Source organism: Azolla caroliniana, unplaced genomic scaffold, assembly GCF_043228905.1.
Source record: "Azolla caroliniana isolate FFs.n. ecotype wild unplaced genomic scaffold, voAzoCaro1.0.p SCAF_3, whole genome shotgun sequence".
Taxonomy (NCBI): Eukaryota; Viridiplantae; Streptophyta; class Polypodiopsida; order Salviniales; family Salviniaceae; genus Azolla; species Azolla caroliniana.
In genome coordinates, this window is record NW_028230438.1 from 21,770,528 (window position 1) to 21,790,830 (window position 20,303).

The 20,303-nt window shown below is 37.4% G+C and overlaps 2 protein-coding genes across 2 annotated transcripts; both read left to right on the forward strand.

Annotated features, from left to right (window-relative positions):
- The first annotated feature begins 5,928 nt into the window (after positions 1-5,928).
- LOC147866563 (ferric reduction oxidase 6-like) lies at positions 5,929-7,059 on the forward strand. Its single transcript, XM_087317019.1, has 2 exons — positions 5,929-6,436; positions 6,687-7,059. Exons 1-2 carry the CDS (start codon positions 5,938-5,940, stop codon positions 6,866-6,868), a joined length of 681 nt encoding a protein of 226 aa, XP_087173145.1. The 5' UTR covers positions 5,929-5,937; the 3' UTR covers positions 6,869-7,059.
- A 7,217-nt stretch (positions 7,060-14,276) lies between these two features.
- On the forward strand, positions 14,277-18,312 carry LOC147866564 (ferric reduction oxidase 6-like). Its single transcript, XM_087317018.1, has 7 exons — positions 14,277-14,545; positions 14,697-15,060; positions 15,271-15,505; positions 15,927-16,272; positions 16,396-16,657; positions 16,745-17,562; positions 17,867-18,312. The coding sequence occupies exons 1-7, from the start codon at positions 14,302-14,304 to the stop codon at positions 18,046-18,048; spliced, it is 2,451 nt and encodes an 816-aa protein (XP_087173144.1). The 5' UTR covers positions 14,277-14,301; the 3' UTR covers positions 18,049-18,312.
- Positions 18,313-20,303: the final 1,991 nt, after the last annotated feature.

The window sequence follows — 20,303 nt, forward strand, 5'->3', positions numbered from 1 at the left end:
GATTCCACAACTATCACGGAGTAACGACAAGCTCGGGACGCGTTTGAACGAGAACTCGCCATCTCCCAACGAGTCAAAGCATCAACGCTCGAGTCACTGAACCTCGGCTCCGACGAGAACCCACGTACACTACAAATCGCTAATTACTTACTAGCCGACAAATGGTCAGCCCTGATACACATGCTCACAGAATATCAAAATGTATTCGCATGGTCTTACACTGATATAAATGGATTGGATCCCCAATTTTACCAACACGAAGTACACCTCCTGCCGGACACTCGGCCGATCCAACAACGACGGTACCATATAAACCCCAACTACGCGGCTAAGGTCAAAGAGGAAATCGACAAACTCCTTCGAGTAGGCTTTATACGCCTAGTAAAAAGAGCCACATGGTTAAGCCCAATCATCGTCGTCCCCAAGAAAAACGGGAAAATCCGCATTTGTGTTGATTACCGCAAACTCAATGCCGTGACAGTCACGAATGGGTTTCCTCTTCCGTTCACGGATAGTGTCCTTGACACCGTGGCTAGTCATGAATGCTATAGTTTCCTCGATGGTTGACTACGTCGAGACTCTGTCCTTGTTGTGGGTCAACACTTGTAGTGAGCATGCTAGTACCAGGTATGACTTGACGCCATGACGGTGGTATGGGATGCCGATCAAGGCTCGAGTCGGTGTCGATCCCTTCATTCGGGGGTGGTCGAGACTCGGGTGGATCGACACCCTTCTTTCTCTCTTCTCTTATTTTCTATCTATATTATCCTTAACATATGCTCACATTAGTAGTTAGCTCTAACAGAGGGGAACAAAGAAGAACAATCCAAGGGTTAGGAATAGAGTTGCGGTAGAAAATAAATGAAACAATCCTCCCATAGAGATGAAAGAACATTTAGCCAGTCCCACTCAATATGGGTATTATGGGGCTAACATTTGACAATAAGGCGCAAGTAAATCCACCTAGCGGACAATGTAGAATATTCCCACAAAGGTTAGAGGAAGAACCATCAATTTTTTATGGTTGATTGCTATAACATAATTCCCACACCGTATTTAGAGATGTAATGTTTTGTTGTCACGTAGTTCGATGATGAATAATGATTGAAAGTACAAGTTATTTTGTAAAAACTTTTGAAAACGTTTCGAGATTGTGACAATCCTAAAGTGTTTGTAAAATTATGCGAGAACTTCACGACAATAATTGTCAAAATTATGAACAATATTTTTGTGGTTTGAAAATCAATGCACAAAAATTGGTGCTATCTTTTGTTCAGAGTAGAACTTTTGGGTCAGATGTGGGATAATTCATACAGGCGGGGGGAAAGGATTGATTAGTCTCAATCATATGGTGGGAGATAACTTTAGAGTTTTTTATCACTTGACCGTTTTAAATAAAGTAGTCAAGTGTGAAATAGATAAGGGCATAGGGTTCGATACTGTACAAGAGGGCTAGCTACCTTCATGAAAGGGATCATCTTTATTATTTTAATTATAGAGACTTTGTCAGTGTGGCAAAGCTCTAGCTACATACACGTGTGTCTCCTTCTTCAAACCTAAGGTATGATCCATGTTTAAACTCGGTGGTACGGGACACCAATGGTGAACCCAGACTTGTCTCTCACCTTCATTAGGGTTGTTTGGGTGGTTTAACACCTTTTCGTGTTTTTTTCTCCTTAATTTTGCTTAGCAATAATTTAAATTCTTATAGTTGTATTAGAGTATACTTAAGTTTTATTTTGTGTTCTTTTTGTTTTTCTACTTTCTCTTAATCCTACAACAATTAATGCATTGCGTTTTCTCGATCTAGGAGCAAGCAATTCGAGAATTACAATATTTTCCATTCCTCTATTCTTTTGTTTTATTCAATCATGTTAATTATCCTCAATCATATTGGTTCATTGGACTACCACCTTAACCTTCCAATTGGCATCAAAGTTTATTATGTCTTTCATGTTAGTAATCTCAAAGGGTTGTTGGTTGGGAGTGTAATTCATTTTCTATTAAAACTCTAGCTAGTTTTGAGGATTTGGCATCCAAGCCTCATAAGCTAGAAAGAATTCTCAATTCTAAGTAAACGCTTATGATCTAAGCATATTCAATTGTTTAAAATTAAATGGATGGATGGTTCTATAAAGAATGCTATTTAGGAGCAGAAAAATGCTCTTAAAATTGGCTTCCCTAAATTGTCATTATTAGAAGCAAATATTTAGAAAGGGGGAGTTGATTACGAGCATAATCGTAACCATAGTTCTTTAACCTGAGGTCTCAGTATGAGCTAATTCATAAGGAACGAAGGGTAAGGATTGAGTTACTCTCCATCCTATGGTGGGAGATAACTTTAGAGTGTTTCATCACTTAACCACTTTAAATGTAGTCAAGTGTTAAACAAACGAGGGCCTAGGTTTTGAGCCTACTGTAAAATTATGCGAGAACTTAAAGACAATAATTGTCAAAATCATTCAATTTTTGTGGATTACACCAATCAAATACTAAATATAATGTGGTAAGGATGGAGGAGGAGCAAATGTATAAGGAATCACATATCATTGCTAGAAAATGTCACGAATATTGTACTAACATGTTTGGCTCTGGTCAAAACTGATGGTGGTGGTAAACACATGTAAACTTCATTTATCACCGTGGGTAGGAATATTGATGAAGATATTAGGGAGGATGAGGTATAGGTGGGTGGTCCCACACTTTCATGGCATTATCAAATTTGGTCATGCTTTGATAAAGCCATGAAAGTGTGAACTTGTTTCTTTTGATTTAGTTTTGAAAATTAATGTAGAAAAATTGGTGCTATCATTTGTTTAGAGAGGAACATATAGAATCTAGGCTTGGCAAAAAATGGCGACTTTCTTTATAGAAAAAGTCGGGGTTAAATGCGGGCGAACAAGTATACTAGCCAATTGGTGGAATATTATAGTGAACCCTACCAACAAGTGAGAACTGGGGTTCAATGATAGTAAATCATTTGTTGACATCAAGGCGTAAGTTGTTGTAAGATGTACCATGTTGTCCACCTCCGCACATATAATATGAAAATTCTTCGAAAAGGGAGTTCCCATGAACTTCAAGAGCATTGGATTGGTAGGATAATCCTTCCTCCCCTATTGAATCTCATTGAATGGGAAGCGTTGGATTGATTACAATGGTGATATGTTGTCCACAAAGATAACTGCTTTAGGACAATTAGGTCAAGTTTCGGGATTCCTTGAAGTTGTAAAGAAGTGTGATTGGACCAATACTCCACCCACTACAAAAGTGTAGAACTTTACATCATAGTGGAGGTGGAAATTCCAACAAATAGGAGTTTACATAAAGTTAAACAAATGAGCTACATAATACATATATCTAAATTAGCATGGATGTTAGGGAGGGTTACTCGAGAATGCAAATTTAGCAAAATCATCATGTGGTGAAATGAGTAGTAGCGTTAGGATGGAGATATTGACTTCCATGTCATGCTACAAATTTTATTTGCATAGTGTGGGTGGGACGGCTAGTTGTATGTGTTGCAACTTGCATTAGAGATGAGAAACATTGTTGGTAGGACATGTTTCTTTTGTATAGTAGTTTTGAAACATATTGCACACAAGTTTATGCCTTGTCCCTTGTCCCTTGTCCAAATCAATTTTGGAAGCATCCTTGAAAAGGAGGTAAAAAATTGCCTTCCAATGGGTGTTCCCACAACTAGAGTTATTAGTGACTTTACTACACTAATTTGTGGTTTAGTTCTTGAGGCAAAGGGGTTCTAATCCTTGAAGTCCCTTGTATTAATAATACATATAATCAAAACACACACACACATACACACACACTCGCTCTCTCTCTCTCTCTCTCTCTCTCTCCAAGCGGTTGTAAACAAAGAGAGAGGATAGACTTGCATTGGCGATCCAATAATATCTTGCTAGCCTAAAAATTGTAACAATCTTTTTAAATCATTTGTAAAAGAAGAAGAAAAAACTTTGCCTGCCTAAAAACTGTAACAATCTTTTTAAATCATTTGAAAAAGAAGAAGAAAAAACATTGCCTTCTCATTAGTTCCTGCCCCTAGAAATTTTCATATTGTGCTTCATTTTTGTATAACTTTATCTTTGTTATCTTTTGTAAAATGAAGGGTGCTTCTAAAATAAACTTGTGAAAGTCAAGGGCACATTTTATACGTGAACTTAAAGCAAAGAACATTTGAAGTTGAAAAATATCCTAAAATTAATATGAAGGGCAAATGAGACCATTTATTTACCCTCTCTTCCAAGTACATATTCTAGGTATATAGTTTAGTTTCTTCCACATGTATTGACAAGCAATGATGGGTAAATGAATGTATTAGTTCATTTAATGCAATACTAATTCAAAATATACCCCCACTCTATGAGCAATATTAGAGTTGACTAGTAGAGGTTATATAATTCAAAACTTAAGCACGATGCTCGTAGTATGATTCGGCTAGACAAATCATGTTCTTGCAGTTATACAATACATAACTTAACCAGGATGCTCGTGTGTGTTGTAGGACTAGATAGATTACATACTTTGGTAAACTAATATGCAACTTCCAAAGGATGACACTAGTAACATCACATGGCTAGACAATTTTACTTGCTTGGGCCATAGAGAAACTCCATTTCGGCTACTAGTAGAACCCCTCCAAGATGGACTACATGTAAATATTATGTGCAATGAGCACTTTGTTTATTGTAACTTCTAAAATGTAAATAAAATTGCAAATTGTATTTGCAATTTATCTAGCAGTATGCCACTACATGCATCGTGCTTAAGGTAGATATTGGTTAGCTACAAGATCATCGAATTAGCCACATGATGCAAAATCGAGTATGTCATGGGTTCAAGCTCATGTATGGTGACCATAGTGAATATTTAGGACTACATATAATGTCCCATGGGCAGGCACCTGGACACTTGGTGTCGACAAATGAATCACGTGGCATTAATTTACCTCGATTCGACACAAGCAAACAATGTCGCATGAACTTATACTCAATCGTATTGGAGGTCTGTCTCTGATCATTAACTCGACGTATTATGTGATCAAAGCAAACGAGTACATTGAGAATCTTCATGATTCATTATCTCGCGAAGTACATGGCATGATGGGTAGTACACGTTTGACTTAGAAAAAGGTTCGTACACATTTGGGTTATTTCAAGTATGTACGTGAAGAGGATAAGAAGGTACAAAAGCTTATTCAATAGTACTGAATGTGGAACGATAGTCAAAAGTATAAATAGAGTGAATTCAGTGTGAGCATACATCAAACAGCCTCCCCCCCCCCACCCACCCACCCACCCACCCAACAAATCATGCTTAACGGCATCCCGGCCTTGTCGACCGAGATCGGCCGCCCCAAGCAGGACTTGGAGGTGATCAAGCAGGAAATAGGTTGGGCGCGCTTGGCAAAGTTCACGGCGCAAGCCATGATCACGGCCTCGTGCGTCTTTTGGGCTGCGTATTGTCTCGTCTCACCCGACCCCGCGGCCCACAACAAGTATAATTCCGACGGCTATGAAGGTAACCTTCAGGAAGCCTAATTACTTACTAAATAGTCGAGCTTGCAAAATCGAAGGTTTTGAATGCCCGACCACCGTAATTAGTAAAAAAAAAAAGAAGCTTAGGATTAATCAAATGGTTTCAAAGCATTTGTCCATAGTGTGTTTGGAAATCTATAGCTCCAGCAGTACTGATTGTATTTTTATTCCCCTTCCATCATCCCCTCTTGCCGGTCCGGGGTATGTGTAATCAATGATGCACGTTCGGCATTCATATACCAAGCCATGCCATTCATGGTGGTGGCCATACTGGGGTTCACGGTGATAGAGCTAAGGGCAGTGATAAAAAGGAAAGAGGTGGAGATAGGTTCATTAATGTCGGCTAATTCAGCGGGAAATACCGCGGGATATGAATCACGAAATGTTCGACATTTCTACATTTACGGCATCACATCCAGGGTCACAGACCTTGGTATTCCGACCACTTGTTGGTAATGGGGGAGATGTTCAAGGAGCAATTTCAAGTATAGGCATAACTGGGAGTACCTTTTGGGTAGCATGCACCACCATTGCATCTATTCTAGGTTATGTAGTTCTTTCGGGCCTAGCCAACACCCTTATTATCAAATCTTCTACTGAACCTGGTTTCCCTAACTACAACCGTGCACATATAGTGGTAGCTTGCGTGTGTTTAGGAGTTGTAGTATTTGGTGGACTTGTCGTTTTCATGTGGTCTCAAAAACTTAAACAACAAAGGAGAGATACATCCTCGGTACAACCAAGAAACCAAAGTACAATTAATTCTCCATCCAATAGTAATGATGAATTCATTGTAGATGATGAAACATGTGTTGGATTGGATGTCAAGGCATCTCCATGGATCGGTGATGTGCACCTTTATCGTCGTCCAAAGTGGAGAGGTATAGGCCAAACAAATTGCATCCAATGCTTTAAAATATGTTAATTTCTCTTTTAGTCCATGATTGTTAGCTTGATGGGATCCTTGTCATGGTTTCCACCGATATGTCCTACATATCTGAATTGGTTTCCCTCTAAAACACACAGTTACACACCTAATGAAAATTTTACAAACATTTTCTATTAATATTGAAATTATACCAAATTAGGTTTGAGAAGTACTTACCTTCTATTTCATAATACAATGTTTAGATATTTTTGATGAGCTTGCCAAACAAAACCATGGCGAGTGTGTTGGTGTTCTTGTGTCTGGATCCAAGAGCATGCAAGCAGACATTGCAAAACAATGCAAGAGAAAATCTTCATTTCATCTGAAATCTTCAGAACCTACAAGCATGATGTTTCATTATCACTCTGTAAGCTTCAACCTTTAGTTACCAACATTCTTGGGGTTAATGCTTATGATCCCATGATATTAATGTGAGCTTATCTATAGTTGCTCACCTATTTCTTAGAAATGTTGCACTTGATGTTGTAAATAATAAGCAAAAATCGAGATACGTCATATATGTTTAGCATACAAGGTTTGTGAAATGTATTGTCGAGTTGTGAAAATAGTCACAAATTGTGTAATCAAATGTATTATGATCCTTATCATTTTGTTTTTTGTGAATATAGTCATATAATATACAATTTACTACAAAAATGTATTTACTCATTATAACAGGTATCTAGCTCTTTCATCCTTAATTTGAAGGCAAAACATGTCATCCATTCTTAGGCTACTAGCATACATGCTAAATTCTTAAGAAAATGGAAAATCTCAAACTTCTTCCTAATGTAATGAATTGAGTTTACCTGAAACGACTACCTTAAATAGTTGCATTCCAAGGCCTCAATATAGGCTAGTTGAGGGATTGGGGACATCACTCCCCAATGTCAAACTAGACTACACCATACATAAACACAAAAGCACATGTTTAGAACTACACTCCGTGCAATTATGGAAGGCTTAAAGGCTTCTTAACACACACCTAGTCAACACATAATTAAAGAAATATGTTAGTCTCACTTAAATAGATAATTATAGTATAAGAACATTCAAGTCATCTTAGTTAATTGATAAATAAAAAACGTGCATATATATCTTGATCTTGATTAAGTACAATAACTGTGGAAAGGCTACACAGAGGAAAGAAACTCTTAGAGTATGCAAATTAAACGGTTCCAATATAATTAAACGGTTTTGTTTGGTTCAATTATTATTAAACAAATTGGTTCTAAAACTCAGTTTATTGGTTTATAGGTATTAATGAAAAGATATCCAAAGGCTACAAACAATCCATACAATAAAACATAACCCTCCTATCCCACTTCAATGAACATGTCTAGTAGCAGAAGCCTTCATGTAGTGTTGTTCCACGACAGGGAGAGTCATCTTGGTGGAGCATATCTCCACTTTATTCTCTCCCCAAAAAAGGTGAAGACCTGTGCCTTTTTCCAAATGTTGTTGCTTACGAAACACGACATCAGGTTCACTAGGTATTGCCTCATATTGACCTCTTAGAGTATGCAAGAGCATCAATCATAACTCGAAAATGTTGTTGCTTAAGTGGTTTGGTTTAATGGTAAACTTTTGTTTTTATTTCCTTAATGGTTTAATTACGGTTTTTTATTGATTTAATTAATTAAACTTAAATGCTTATTTAATTTTATATATTTTTATTTATTTAATTTTTAATTAATTTGACTTGAATAGTTAGGTTTAAATTTGCGATTAAATGGCTTGGTTTGGTTTCAACGTTTCCCTAACCTACTGGGTTTAGCTTTTCCTTAAATGGTTTGGTTTAAGTGGTTGGGAGTTCATAAACAGTTTGGTTTGGTTTTTGTTTTCTATAAAGGGTTTGGTGTGATTTAAAGACAAAGAACTGAACCAAACCGAAATAGAACGTTCTCTTAGTTTCCACATTTTCTCACCTTCTTTATTGTATTATGTTGGTCCCTATCTTGCCTCATATCACTCCCATAATCTCATTATCTCCCCCCCCACCGAACCAAACCGAACCGAACCGAACTGTGAATCCGTAAAAACCGCGGTTTCGTGGTAAGGTTTCGGTTTTCAAAATAGGTCAAATTTTTAATTTTTTTAAATTTATAATATTTCATTATTTAGAATTTTTAAAATTTTTAAGATGTTCCTAAAATGTGAGAATAAGGTGTAAAAATGAAAAGATTGTTAAAAAACAATTTCAAATTTTTTTTTAGAATTTTTTTAGAATTTTAAAAAATAAAAAATAGAAACGGTTTAAACCGCGATTTTTTACTGTTGAAACCGAACCGAAACCGAACCGAACCATTAAAAAAACCTAAACCTGAACCGAAACAAACCGTAGAAACTGTTAATCCACGGTTTCGCGGTTCGGTTCGGTTCAAACCGAACCGTTGCCGATTGTTAAGTACACTTGGGAGTGTACACATATTAGGTTGGAGGGTTGTGAAGTATCTCTCAAATATGTTACTTGTTATGAGCATAATTGTAACTATAGTTCTCAAACTGTAGGGTTAGGTTTGGTGGGAGATAACTTTGAAGTATTTCATCACTTGACCACTTATAATAAAGTAGTCACGTGTGAAATAGACAATGTTCAGTGTTGGGGGGTGGGGGGGTTGAGTATATATTAGAGGGATAGCTACCTTGATGAAAGGGATCATCTATTTTGATAGAGACTCGATCAATGTGGCAAAGCTCTAGGTTCATGCACATGCGCCTCGTTCTTCTTCAAACCTAAGGTATGATGCATGTTCCAACTTTGTGGTGTCGGACACCAATGGTGGACCTAGATCCGCCTTTTAATTTCACTAGAGGGGTTGTTCTAACACTTGTTCTTCCATCTTCTCTCTTTAATTTTGTTTAACATTAATTTGGATTATTATAGTTGGTATTAAAGTGCATCATTAACATTTTCTTGTTTGTGCTTGTGTTTTTCAAAATTTTCTTGATCTTACAGCAACTATCGGAGTATGTTTATCAATCTAGGAATAAGCAAAATGTGAATTACGGTATTTTCCGTTTCTCTCTTCTCTTGTTTTTTATCAATCAGGTTAAGATTTTTTTCTTCCTCTTACTAAACATATGATGTTCGCCCTTCATGTAAAAATTCTCTATGAGTAAGTGTGCTAAATTAACCGCATGCTTTTGTGGACCTTTCGTAATCCTCAATCATATTGGTTCATCAAACTTCTATCGTGACTAACTCACACAAGGTTCATCTTGTCTTTTATGTTAGTCGTCTCAAAGAGTTCCTGTGTTTGGAATGTAACTCATTTTAAATTAAACTTTGGTTACTTTCGAGAAAATGATGTCCAAACCTAATAGGCAAGAAGGAATTCTCGATTCCAACTAAATGCTTATAATCGAAGCATATTCAACAGTTGAAATTTAATTAAATGGATGGATTGTTCAATCAATGATGCTCGTAAAACCAGTTTCCTGACTTTTCATTATGAGACACAAATTTTTAGGAAGGTGCAGTACGTACAAGTATAACCACAAACCTAGTTCTTCGACCTTAGGACAAAGTGTGAGCTGAATTATAAGGAACAAAGTGTAACAATTTTGTTATTCTCAGTCCTATGGTGGGAGATAACTAAAGAGTGTTCCATCATTAGATCCTTTATAATAAAGTAGTCAAGTTCCAAACAAACAAGGGCCTAGGGTTTGAGCCAATATAAGAGCTCTAGCTACCAACTTCATGAAAGGGATCATCGTTTTTAATTTTGATGGAGACTCTTGCAATATGATAAGGCTAGCTTCATACACATGTGCCTCCTTCTTCTTCAAACCCAATGCACGATCCATGTCTAAGCCTCGTGGTATGGGACACCCATGGGGGAATCAGATCCATCTCTCATTTGTCACGGACACACCGTGACATCATCTTTGGTAAGGGGTGTTTTGATGGTCTAGAACCCTTTTTCCTTTCTTTTTCTAATGAAAAAATAAATTCTTACACCACCTCTTATGTCATGGTTTAGAGATGCATCAAATATCACTTGGATTAGGGTATAAACGTGTTACGTAATATCCATGAACCTTGAGGTGGTTCCCATGCGAGTAAGAAATAGTTTTTGACCAGACTAAAGGGGATGCTACAATTAGTTGCAAATGCTAAACATTTCTACGAATCAAGAAGTTCATTAAGAACCAAAGAGCAATAATTCCCTCATTAAGCGTAATGCACATGTGAAGCAATTGATCAAAACATCCTTAAGCAATTAAGCTTCTTTATAAGTGAAGACTTGCATGGCTTACTTAAGCAAAAGCAAATTATCATTACATGTTTTAGAAGAATATAAAGTTTTAGCGAATAAAACCACATGCTTATTGGTTCTCAATAACCAACTACTCAATAGTTTCATTTTTATGTTAATTTATAACAAACATGGGCACGTGTAGATGTTTCACAAAACATGTCAATCTTTCATTTTACATTAGTTTGTGTCATTCAAACACATCATCATGGAGAAGTTTGCCTCCATTTAATAATCAAGCAAGTGTTAAAACTACGTCTAATGCCACTTGTTAGAAATGTTTGGATGTTATGTCGCATGATAGGAAGCAAAGCTAATAGTATGATGTCTAATGAAGTAGACCAAATTTTACCAATAAATCCAGAAAACAGAATATTATACCACCAAAATCGCATTGCACACAGGGAGCGACGAACATGGTGATGTGAAGGCATCAATGTTTGGTGATGGTAAGCCAATGATGGTACAAGAATGTTAAGTTTCTTAGGATTGAACTCTCCTCACCCTCTAATTGTGTGTGTATATTATGTGCCATTGTTCACACAACAAAAGACGAAAATAAACATGTAGGTGTCCATAGCCCATTCACAGATGTAGGAAATGTTAACAATATATTATATCATCAACAATTGAATTATTTATCCTCCCATTCAAGGAATCTATCAAAACCTTATAAGTTTTCTAGTTCACCTTGAAATGGTGATCAATCTCTTATTCTTTTCATAATGAATCTTTTTTTTGCCAAAAAAAGATACTACATTAGTATTAGAAAACGCCCTTAAGACTATACATACAAGATACACCATAGATCCCCTTTTTTCTAAATACTAACCATCGGCTTAAATAAATACTTTGGTGAAGAGTAAAACCACTCCACCTTATTAGAAATGCAAGTTGGGCTTATAAAAGCAACTTTGTGATTTGTCATAGTTGGCGCTTGTAGACACAGACAATATTTCTTGGATCCCCAAGAAGACGAAAAAACCCCATTGAAATGTTGAAATTGGTTCAAGTTAAAAACACAAGCCCATGTAAGCATTGTAAGTGCATGTCAGTAGGATAAATTGTACAAACTTGTTCGTCTAGAATCAATGTCCAATTACTCACACATCTCAAATTTACTAGACACTTGTGGGATATCTATGTACTGGATATTTCCATGTTGAATAAATGCCATAAATGCAATGGTTGATTTTCGATGCAAATTTGTAGGATTTTTGTACTCTAAATCATGTTGGGAGTTACAAATAGTTTATGCAATGTAATAAGAAAATATCATTTTCATAGAGGTCAAAATTCTCATATGAGATTCACTATGTTCACAAACTTTGGTTTGTACATAATACTTGGTGGTTGGAAGTATGAATTGGTATGATCATAATATGTTGTGTATGACATAGTAACTAATGTCATACAGCAAATGATAAAACAAGATGCTTTTATGGTCTAGCTTCTTCACATTTCCATTAAGCATGAAGCAAGGATTTAGCCTTTCAAATTGATAATATATGAGCCTTTTTATAAGATTCATGCAACACCATTGTTTCCACTCCTTATGCTGAAACACGAAACACAACTAACAAATACAATAGAAATGGATTGAAGTCACATTGTATTTAATGTTGCAAAGCACAAGGTTTATTGCTATGGTAAATTTTTAGAAAAAAAACGATTTATTGCTATATATTTATCATATGCTTTACAATACAATATGCCCAACCTTATTATCTACAAGTAATGATTTGTTGGGACTTTTAAAAGTTTATTATTTTGAATATAAAGAGTATATTGCTTTCCTTTGTGCTACAAAATCATAAAAGAACAATTTGGATCATCTTCGACAATAGCTAAATATCCTTGTAACTATATTCAAGACCATTGACATATTAAGTATCTAAACATATAATTCTCGAGATATTCATAGCATCATCAATTTAGGTTTATTGTAGTTGACAAATGCCTTCCAAGTATTTGAAAACTTGCATATAATATTATTGTTCCTTGGTTTTCAAATCTTTGTCCACATTTAATAAAGACAATTAACGCTTGGCAAATGCATGCATTAGTTCATGTGATGCAATACTAATCCAAAATCCAATGTGCAATAATACATTTGAGTAGTACTCATGTGAATACAAGTATCATTTTAATGCAATTTAGAATAGTGTCTTTCGAAGGTCTCATTGCACGTAATATTTACATAAAGTCAACCATAAAAGGCATTGTACTAGCAATTAGAGGAGTTTTCATGCGGCCCAGGTAAATTCAATCAACCAAATGATGTTGCCACAGGTATCATCGAATATTAATTACAAATAACCATGTGCAAATGCATTTATCAATTCATCATGTGATGCAATGCTAATCCAAAATGCATACCCATTTGTATCCTCAATATTAGAATTTTATAGTCATGTGAATCCAAAGTTTCATTTTAATGCAATTTTCTATAGTAAATGATGCTTTCATTGCCTCTCGAAATGTTTACATAGAGTCAACCACAGAGAAGTCCTAGCTGTCGAAGAGGAGTTTTTGGTCTGGCCCAGGTAAATTCATCCAGCCACATGATAGTAACTCAAGCATCATTAATAATGACAAGTAACAATCGGCAAATACATGCATTTGTTCATGCGATGCAACACTGTTCCAAAATACATCCTCATTGTGTGTACAATATTAGAATTGAGCAGTAGTCATACAAATACAATGTGTCAATTTAATGCAAATTTGAATAGTAAACAAAGCTCTCATTGCATGTAATATTTTCATAAAGTCAACCACACATGAATTGTACTAGCAATCGAAGAGGAGTTTTCGTATGACACAAGGAAATTCATCTAGCCATATGACGTGGCAAGCATCATGCTCTGCAAGTTGCATATTAATGGATAATCACAAGATTAAAATAATGCCTCTAGAGTCGTATGATACTCCGAGCATCATGCATCATGATTCGCCTGGCCATATGCAACTGCAAGCATCGTGCTTACGTTGGATGGTGAATGCCCACAAGAATGTCCGTCTAGCCGCATGACATGTTGTGCTCAAGTTCATGTATATTGGCGATCCATCAAGATGTGGGATTATGTGTGTTGGGCCCATGGGTATGAAATGCTCGGTCCCGATTCAAGGTGTAGGATGTTCTAGTGCATATTATATGGCCACTGATATGTGGGGCATGACCCTCGATAATTTAGTTTAATGCAGGTGCCACATTTTAACTTCAATTCGATGGATACCATCCCATGAAGTTACTCATAGCGATCAAAGACTAGTACATGATCATCACGTGATGAAAGACTAGTACATTCGAGAATCTTAATGTTTTGTCACTCTATGTAGTACACTGGAGTACACTCTTGTGGTAGTACAAGTTGACTTTAAAAAGTGGGAGTACAACAATGGTTGTTGTCAAGAATGTCAACGCCAACTACATAATACATAAAGCTAAGGGCTGGATTCATGTGGACATGCATGGTAGCTGAAGGTTGATGGCCTTTTAAAATCATATCATTTAAAAGCTTGAGTAGCAACTAATCGAGGGAGCTTAAATCAGATGGGCAAAGCGGCAATTGCGACAGAGATGGGAAGACCCCATGGAGACACGGCGCGGATCGAGCAGGAGATACGTATGGCACGCGTGGCGAAGTTGGCCGTGCAAGTTGTGATCGTGGCCGCGTGCTTCTTCTGGGTCCTGTATTGGTTCATATCGCCTGACCCCGCGAGCGACCAGAAGTATGTCGAGACGTGGGTCGGCGATCGATCCCAGTCTCGCTTCTTCCGTACCGACGGCCGTGAAGGTAAAAAAAAGCCATGAAATTAAGCTTGTAATATATGCAGGTTTTTGGCCATGAATCAAAATGGATAAAAAAAACCAAAACAGTTGTACAAGGAAATTTAGAGCTAGGGGTACCCATCGTGTTTTATTGATCGGTATGTTGTTGCACACAGGTTTGACATTCACATTCCAAGCGTTGCCATTCGTGGTGGTGGCCGTGTTGAGCTTCGCGGTGATAGGCCTACGCGAATTCATAAAGAGGAAGGAGGTGGAGCTATGGTCTTCATTGTCAGCCGAGGGTAAGTCGGCATTGGCTCCATCATCGCCGTACTTGCGGGAGTGGCAATGGAGCACCTATCCATTGTGGATCGACGGGCGCGTGTTCGGCATCCTCACGGCCGCAGAAGTGGTCGGCATCCTCGGGATCCTCTTCTTGATCTCATACAATTTCGGAAGGACCGTGCACCTCTCGTTCGGCCGAATCGATGACGGGACTGCGACGCAACACCATCACCATGGATCCTCACTACCATCCAAGTAATCATACAAATCCATCACTCACTATATATATATAAATATATATATATATATATATATGCTAAAGATAGATAGATAGATGGATGGATGGAAGGATGGATAGATATGTATATGTATATAGATATTTTTATGTATTGTAACCATTGATGATGAATCTTAATTGTATGAGGTATATCAATATATTGTCGAAATGTTTTTGCGGATATGTAGGTCCTGGCAGAAGGTAAATTCGGCAGCGTTCTACTTTGGGACGGCCGCGATCGTGCCATTCTCATTGCTGTGGATCCCGGTGTCGCGGGGCTCGGTGCTCCTGCGGATTGTCGGGATCCCATTCGAACGCGCCGTGCGCTACCATATCTGGCTTGCAAACCTAATGATCCTCCTGGTCACCCTCCATAGCATAGGCTATATTGTCTTCTACTACTACAATGGCCAGGCAGAACTGGTAGATATATACATACATATGTCTCAACAAGAAGCAATCCATTCCTATGCTCAAAACTATCAGATTTTATATGCATCTTTTGGTCATGAACTTGTCAGATCAGATTCTATATGCATCTTTTGGTCATGTACTTTTTCAGATGACAGATTTTATATGCAACTTTTATATCAAAGCATCTTTCATCATGTACTTGACAAATCAGATTCTATATGCATCTTTTATACCAAAGCAGCATTCATCATGTACTTGTCAAAATCAGATTCTACATGCATCTCTTATATCAAAGCATCTTTCATCATGTACTTGTGAGATCAGATTCCATATGCATCTTGTATACCAAAGTAACTTTCATCATATACTTTTCTAATCAGATTCTATATGCATCTTTTTATATCAAATCTTGTCATGTATGGCATGTCAGATCTATGGATGGGTGACGACCAACGAGAAATGCGCTGTGGTCGCAGGCTTAGTTGCGTGGATATTGTCGGTCATTATATGGGTCACGTCCCTCGACATCTTCCGGCGCCGTTTCTACGACATGTTCTTCACCGTGCACCACTTGTATCTCCTCTACTCCCTCTTCTGGATCTACCATGCCGTCTGGAACTATCACTTCTTCGTAATCCCCATGTTGCTCTTCTTCGTCGATCGCTTCCTCCGGATGGTCCAATCCCAGACCGTTGTTAATATCCTCTCCGCCAAGGTCCTCGAGTCCGGCGAAGTGGAGCTCAAGCTCCCTCTCAACCCTAATAATAATGACCAAGGTATGTCCTTCTTAGCACTTAAAATAACAAAATGACTACCATCTTTTGGAAGTCATGTCCCAACGTCTACAAATATAACTAAATCATGTGCTACCATCCTACTTGAAATGTGTTTGTTATCAGGACACCTCTCTTACAACGCACTTTCCACATGGTGTATCCAAATAGCCGGTATCTCCAAGCAACAATGGCACTTCTTCAGTGGAACATCATCACCTTTAGACAATAGCCATGCAATCTCCATCATTATCAAGCCCCTCGGTAATTGGACGAGAGCATTACGTGACGAGTTCGTGGGTACCAAGCAAGCATCAAACTCTTGTCCTTTCTCCTTCAAGGCTAGAGTTGAAGGTCCCTATGGTGATGCATCCAATTTCTACCTAAAGTAAGAACCTTGTAGTAGCCCTTTTTATGAACTTCGATAATATTGCTCAATATAACGGTTTGCCATGTTTGGTTGTAATTGCTATAGGTATAAGACACTCGTGCTTGTGTCCGGAGGCATAGGAATAACTCCACTCCTCGCAATACTTCGTGACATTTTGCATCGATACAAAAATATAAAGCACAATGTATCCACGTGCCTTCCTACTTCCATTACCATTTATCATTGCATAAGGAAGCCTGAGGAGTTATGTGTGTTGAATAGTGTAGATCCTAACCAAATCCTTCCGGGCTACGACACATTGGGGTTGACAATCAAAATTCATGTATATATAACTTCACAAAACAAGGACGATTACCACAAATTGCATGCTAAACAAATTGGGGGGTTGGATACAAATCGTGAAGTATTTGACATTTCGACATTTAAGGTATCACATCCAGGGACACAAACCATGGTATTCCAACCACTTGATGGTAATGGAGGAGATAGTCAAGGAACAATTTCGAGCATAGGCATAACGGGGAGTACATTTTGGGTAGCATGCACCACCATTGCATCTATTCTAGGATATTTGATTCTTTCGGGCCTAGCCAACACCCTTATTGTCAAATCTTATTCCGGACATAACTTCCCGAATTATAACCGTGCACATGTAGTAGTGGCGTGCATGTTCTTCGGAGTAGTGGTATTTGGGGGACTTGTCGTTCTATTGTGGTTTCTAATACTAAAGAAACAAAGGGGAAATACATCCTCTATAGAACCAAGAAACCAAAGTACAGGCAATTCTCCAGCCATCAATATGGATGAATTCGTTGTCGATGATGAAACACACCTTGGATTGGATGGGAAAGCATCACCATGGATCGGTGATGTGAGACTTTACCGTCGGCCGAATTGGAGAGGTATAGACTAAACCCATTGCATTGAATCAATGTTTCATAACATGGTGGTAATTAGCGTAGTCTCTCTCTTTCGAACTCTTGTTGTTGGTTTTGTTGGTTTACACCATACCATCAAAGTCATAAATTTGAGAGAGCCCAAGTTTGGTTCTTTCTATGGGCAGGGCCAAGTGGCATAGATCATAATTGGTTCCCTCTAACACACACACACACACACTCTTAAAAATGATAACGACAGTTGGTCACAAGTATTGAATACCAAAGTTTTGAGAGGTAACTATTGATCATTTCATAATGCAATATGCAGATGTCTTTGATGAGCTTGCTGCACAAAACAATGGTGAGTGTGTTGGTGTTCTCGTGTCCGGGTCCGAAAGCATGCAAGCGGACATTGCGCAAGAGTGCAAGAGGAAATCCTCATTCTATCTGAAATCATCCGAATCTGAGAGCATCATTTTTCATTATCACTCCGTAAGCTTTATCCTTTAGATACCAACCTCCTCCCTCCTCGCGGGTCGATAATTATGATTTCCGTCGTGTGCTGGTTTCTTATCAATGCCTCACTTCATTATGTATATAGAAGCATAAATCGAGATTCTGCATTGATGCTTTGCACATATGGTATTTTCGAAATGTTTTGCGGAATGGTGAAGATGTCACACAATTTGCATAATACAAAGCCTTTACCGTTCTTATAATTCCCATCCTTGTGGTTATACTCATCTAATACAATTTACCACCAATTACATGTATTGGCTCTTTCTTCCACAATATTAATGGAAAACTCGTATACTCTAGATATCTTCAAAAAGGTGTCCCTTAATCCCCTAGATTGAGTTTGTTAAAAACGTGTATCATGCCACACATCATTCAACACAATAATGCATTGGCACTCATACTATGATACGAGGAAACACTACACCTATACTAAAAGCATTCTATATTGAAAGAAATAAAAGTGACGTTGTTTCTAATACCTTTAGCTTATTCTTTGTTTGCTTTTACTAATATGTTTTTGCAAGAATTTCTCGAGGAGGTTATTTTTGGTGGGATTTATTTTTGGCGAGATAACTATAGAAGTGCATGGATTTTATTGGTACTATATATATGGCATTTCAATCATTTTTATATGAGCATTTCACAACCTTGATACATGGGTTATCTATACCATATACTTTATTGTGAACCATATTGGTAACTAAATTTCTAAGTTGTTTGTATAGATAATAATCATGGATAATCATGTGACTCAATAGTGTGATGTAAGCATGTAATGTGATGGTGTGGCAAATGTAAGCATCGAACTGGTTTAAAACAATGCATTCCAATGGATCACAAAAGAAAAATGACTCTCTTTGTAATCAAAGGACTCTCTTATAATATAATTTGTGTTCTCTCCATTACTTTGCTACATTGTTGATTGTCTATACATTCCACTCAATAAGAGGGAGAAGATTTTGCCAATGGTTTTGCCAGTGTTGTGTTGTGAAAGTGCCCAATATCGCATGAGGATGTGAAGTTTGCCTTTTTGAATGGATATATTGTGGACAATGCATTCAAGGAAGGGCTACAATCAAGTTTTGATATAGCTTATTCAAAAGCAAAGGTCTAGTTGTAAACAACTCTATATGGGCTTTAGTAGGCATCAATGGCTTTATGAGATTGATAGATTTCTCAAGGAAAGTGGATTAAGAGATTTTAGCCTCTACATTAAACCATAAGGTAACTAGATGATAATATGTGTGTTACCGTAGACAATTTCGGTCTAAATGTCGGTGCAATTGAAGTATGAGCTTAAAATTCCAAGTGAATGACTTTACCTTGAGGTGTACAACACTTGTGTATGGAGATGTAACAAGTGTATGGAGATGTAAATATGGTTGTTTAATTTCAAAGCATTTGGGATGTAGGGATATAGTAATTTGTGTTGACTCTTATGTCCGTAGAAGTAAACCTAAATTTTATGAAGATAAGAAGCAAAATGATCGATAGAACACCAAATTCTTCTCCAACAATAAATGGCCCTCCTTACAAATGATAGATCCAATCACATTACAAGCAATCTTCAAGAATAAAATTGTTTTTTCCAAATCAAGAGTAACCCTTCCTCTTCGAAATCCATCTAAATATCTTTAAATATGGACTTCGGGGTTCCTAATAGCCCCAATGTGCACTTGTACTCAGTTGCACCATTGCTTGGGAAAGAGCAAATCTTGCCTCGTTCTCTCCTACCATAATAGTGAGGGTCCTATAGGTGTTATAAGTTTATTTGGTGTAATAAAGGTAACTCCTCTAATGCAAAGTGCCCACACAACTCACTTGCAAGAACTCGTAAATCAGATTATCTTTAAATTCAATAACACAACCTTCTCACACTTCAATATTTAATTTTCATCATTTATAAGTGGTCGATCATTAAATACAATCTCTTGCAATTGATCCATGAGTAGTCACATATAATTATGGTTAGTTCTTCATGTCAATTACCTCCTACATGGTTGCATTTTGTTTTTCCTTGAGAGTTCAATACAGGCTTATGATGGGGCCAACAATAATACAGTGGACAATTCTAAATTGAATTGTGCACGAATGAGGCATTGGGCACTATGTACAAAACCGCAACTCTCTTCTCTATTCCACACTTCAATTATGGAAATACACAATGGTAGAGAGCATTTAGTACACTTCAACAAGACAAGGTACTAAGCAAAGATGGCTCAAAAGTATTCACAGCTATAGAGTAC

Excerpts from the sequence above, each read along its gene's own strand:
- LOC147866563 (XM_087317019.1), top strand. The coding sequence starts at position 5,938 with ATGTTCGACATTTCTACATTTACGGCATCACATCCAGGGTCACAGACC. Across the intron at positions 6,437-6,686 it reads TCGTCGTCCAAAGTGGAGAG|ATATTTTTGATGAGCTTGCC; the intron begins GTATAGGCCAAA and ends TACAATGTTTAG.
- LOC147866564 (XM_087317018.1), top strand. The coding sequence starts at position 14,302 with ATGGGCAAAGCGGCAATTGCGACAGAGATGGGAAGACCCCATGGAGAC. Across the intron at positions 14,546-14,696 it reads CCGTACCGACGGCCGTGAAG|GTTTGACATTCACATTCCAA; the intron begins GTAAAAAAAAGC and ends TGTTGCACACAG. Across the intron at positions 16,658-16,744 it reads GCATCCAATTTCTACCTAAA|GTATAAGACACTCGTGCTTG; the intron begins GTAAGAACCTTG and ends TAATTGCTATAG.